We start from the raw sequence: 2,299 nt of genomic DNA, 5'->3' as shown, positions 1-2,299 counted from the left end.
GACTAATGGATCTGCAAATGCAGCTGCAATGGCAGCTCCCAAGATTAGCAGCAGAGCTGCTTTAATAGTGATCCATTTTGGGTCTGAAACCTCACCGCCTTCCTCTTCGTTCTCACCATTGTCATTATCTCCCAACAGAGTATGCTCTCTCTTTGTTTGCTGTCAAAGACAAGATTAATTGTAATGTAATTAGTTTGGAGACGTTTTGTGACCATGTGTGTTAAGATAGGGTTTCAAAAGTCTCTCTACCACATGGAAATGGTCGAGGAATTTCATCGTACGAGGACCAGCATCAGGACCAGCTGGAGCAGCATTTCCCATTGCCTGGAGGAGCCAATGTTTAATGCCACGTACAAACTCGTCTTCATCAACTTGCTCATCGAGAGTCTTGTCAAAATCTTGGAGAACTTTTCCCACAGCATCGTCCTTGTCAAAATCAATCTCCTCAAAGCTGATCCCAATGATAAGCGCCTTTAGTTCAGCCGCTGATAAGTGTCCGTCCTTGTTTGCATCAATAGTCTCAAACAACCTAATAAACAGATAAATATGAGCACAAGGTGAAACCGAGTAAAGTGTCTAAAAATTGTTGCTTTCTATATGTAAGGAAACCATGACTTACTTTCTAATAACATGTTCATCAGGCTGACCTTCATCATCAAGAAGCCTTCCCAAAGAGTGCTGTTTCAAGTGCTTTAGGATTCCTGATATAACATGCTTGTGCTTTGCAAAAGCAAGCCTTCTCCTTTGGATCCACGGTTGGAAGACCTAGATATCATCATACAAGGAATAATTTATCTCACAAACGAATGTAGAAATTACAATAGATACTTTTTTGGAACTAGTGTCCTGAAAATTGGTGTTACCTGATATACACAGTAAGAGATTAACATTAGAACAGATAAAACTAGAGCAACCAACACAGACAAGTGTCTTCCAGATTGTGAGCCCAACATCTGTGGAAGCTGGACAATGACAAACGGAATGACTGATATAGCCATAATTCTTGCAGCATAGCTGGTCCAAATATCAACAGTTACACCAGAATCTACAAACAGAGTAAACAACAATAAGTAAAGGCTTTATTTTCACTTTCTGTATGTCAATCAAAGATCACAGTAATACCGAAAAATTCTTGAAACTATATAACATTTCCTTGTTACCTGTAAGACTGAAGCGTTTAGTGTCTTGATTGTTTACAGCAATAGTATCTCGAAGGTCACACTTGCCAACCACAGTGCAAGTTCCCCAGATAACAGTGAGAAGCATAACAGTGGAGCCAGCGAGTAAACCCATTCCCACAGAGACTTGGCTTTGAGCAGTTGCTGCGTCTCCAGAAAGTCCAGACACTATGAAATCCAAAAGACAGACATTGTTATAACCAAAGAAACACAAACATATAAGACCCATCAAGAAGAAAGAGCAAAGACAATAACTTCTACAAAAAAAAAGATTAAGAATTCTGACCAAAATGCACAAGGTGACAAGTTATAAAGTTCGTTCATCCGTTACAATCATCGTTTCACTATTTGATTCCCAGAACCTGGCAAATCTCAATCAGAGCCAAAAAAAAATCACATTTTCTTACCCAAATAAATTCAAATTCCGCAAAACTCGGAACACAAGGCATGACACTGTATAGATCGAAGCATATGAAATCTCAAAGCTCTAAAAATTCGGGAAACTTTCAAAATTTGAGACATACCCATGATAAGCATAGCGTCCGGAAGCGCGCCAAGCATAGGAAGGAACAAACCACCGACAATTCCAGGGCCAAGAATCTCAAGAAGAAGCTCACTCCCGGCAGAGAGATACGTAGCAGCAGTGAACATGAGAAACCCATAAACCAAAATCAGAAAAACGTTCCCAAGAGCGGTCTTGGTACAGGGCATAAACCCGTAGGTCTGTTCACAAGCTTCCTCTTTCTCCTCTTCAGCCGAAACAACCGTCTTGATAACCGATCCGGAGCCGGAGCCGCCGCCACCACCGTCGATTCCATCGGAGATAAGACCGGTTGAAGATTGATGCACAGAGACGAATCTAGCGTAAGCGGATGTAGCGAAGATGAGAAGGAAGAGAAGAGAGATGAGAGATCTGAATCTCATGATTGATTACGAAAGAAGAATACCAAACCAAAAAAAAAAAAAGAAGAGTAAAAATCAAAAGAGGACGTTCATGGAGAGAGAGATGGGTCAGTAGAGTTTTGTGGATGAGTATATATATCGTTGGGGAGAAATAATAAATAAGAGAGAGTACTAATAAAGTTGTGTGTGTGAGAATCGTCTGGGGGAAGATGGCGATA

The 2,299-nt window shown here is 40.7% G+C and overlaps 1 protein-coding gene across 2 annotated transcripts in view; it reads right to left on the bottom strand.

The window, feature by feature from the left end:
• The window catches only part of LOC104778258, a 7,563-nt gene extending 5,264 nt beyond the window's left edge, over positions 1 to 2,299 (bottom strand). The window contains exons 1-6 of one of the 2 annotated variants that reach the window (XM_019243954.1): positions 1,703 to 2,299; positions 1,161 to 1,346; positions 864 to 1,045; positions 620 to 765; positions 250 to 529; positions 12 to 159 (exon numbers count right to left, since the gene is read on the bottom strand). In XM_019243954.1, the coding sequence (XP_019099499.1) occupies positions 12 to 159; positions 250 to 529; positions 620 to 765; positions 864 to 1,045; positions 1,161 to 1,346; positions 1,703 to 2,102 (1,342 nt within the window). In that variant the 5' untranslated portion in view covers positions 2,103 to 2,299. The remainder of the gene's footprint in view (positions 1 to 11; positions 160 to 249; positions 530 to 619; positions 766 to 863; positions 1,046 to 1,160; positions 1,347 to 1,702) is intronic. The other variant, XM_010502656.2, reaches the window with a different exon arrangement.

This window comes from Camelina sativa, chromosome 3 (assembly GCF_000633955.1).
Source record: "Camelina sativa cultivar DH55 chromosome 3, Cs, whole genome shotgun sequence".
NCBI lineage: Eukaryota > Viridiplantae > Streptophyta > Magnoliopsida > Brassicales > Brassicaceae > Camelina > Camelina sativa.
This window is presented reverse-complemented; position numbering and strand designations above follow the sequence as displayed.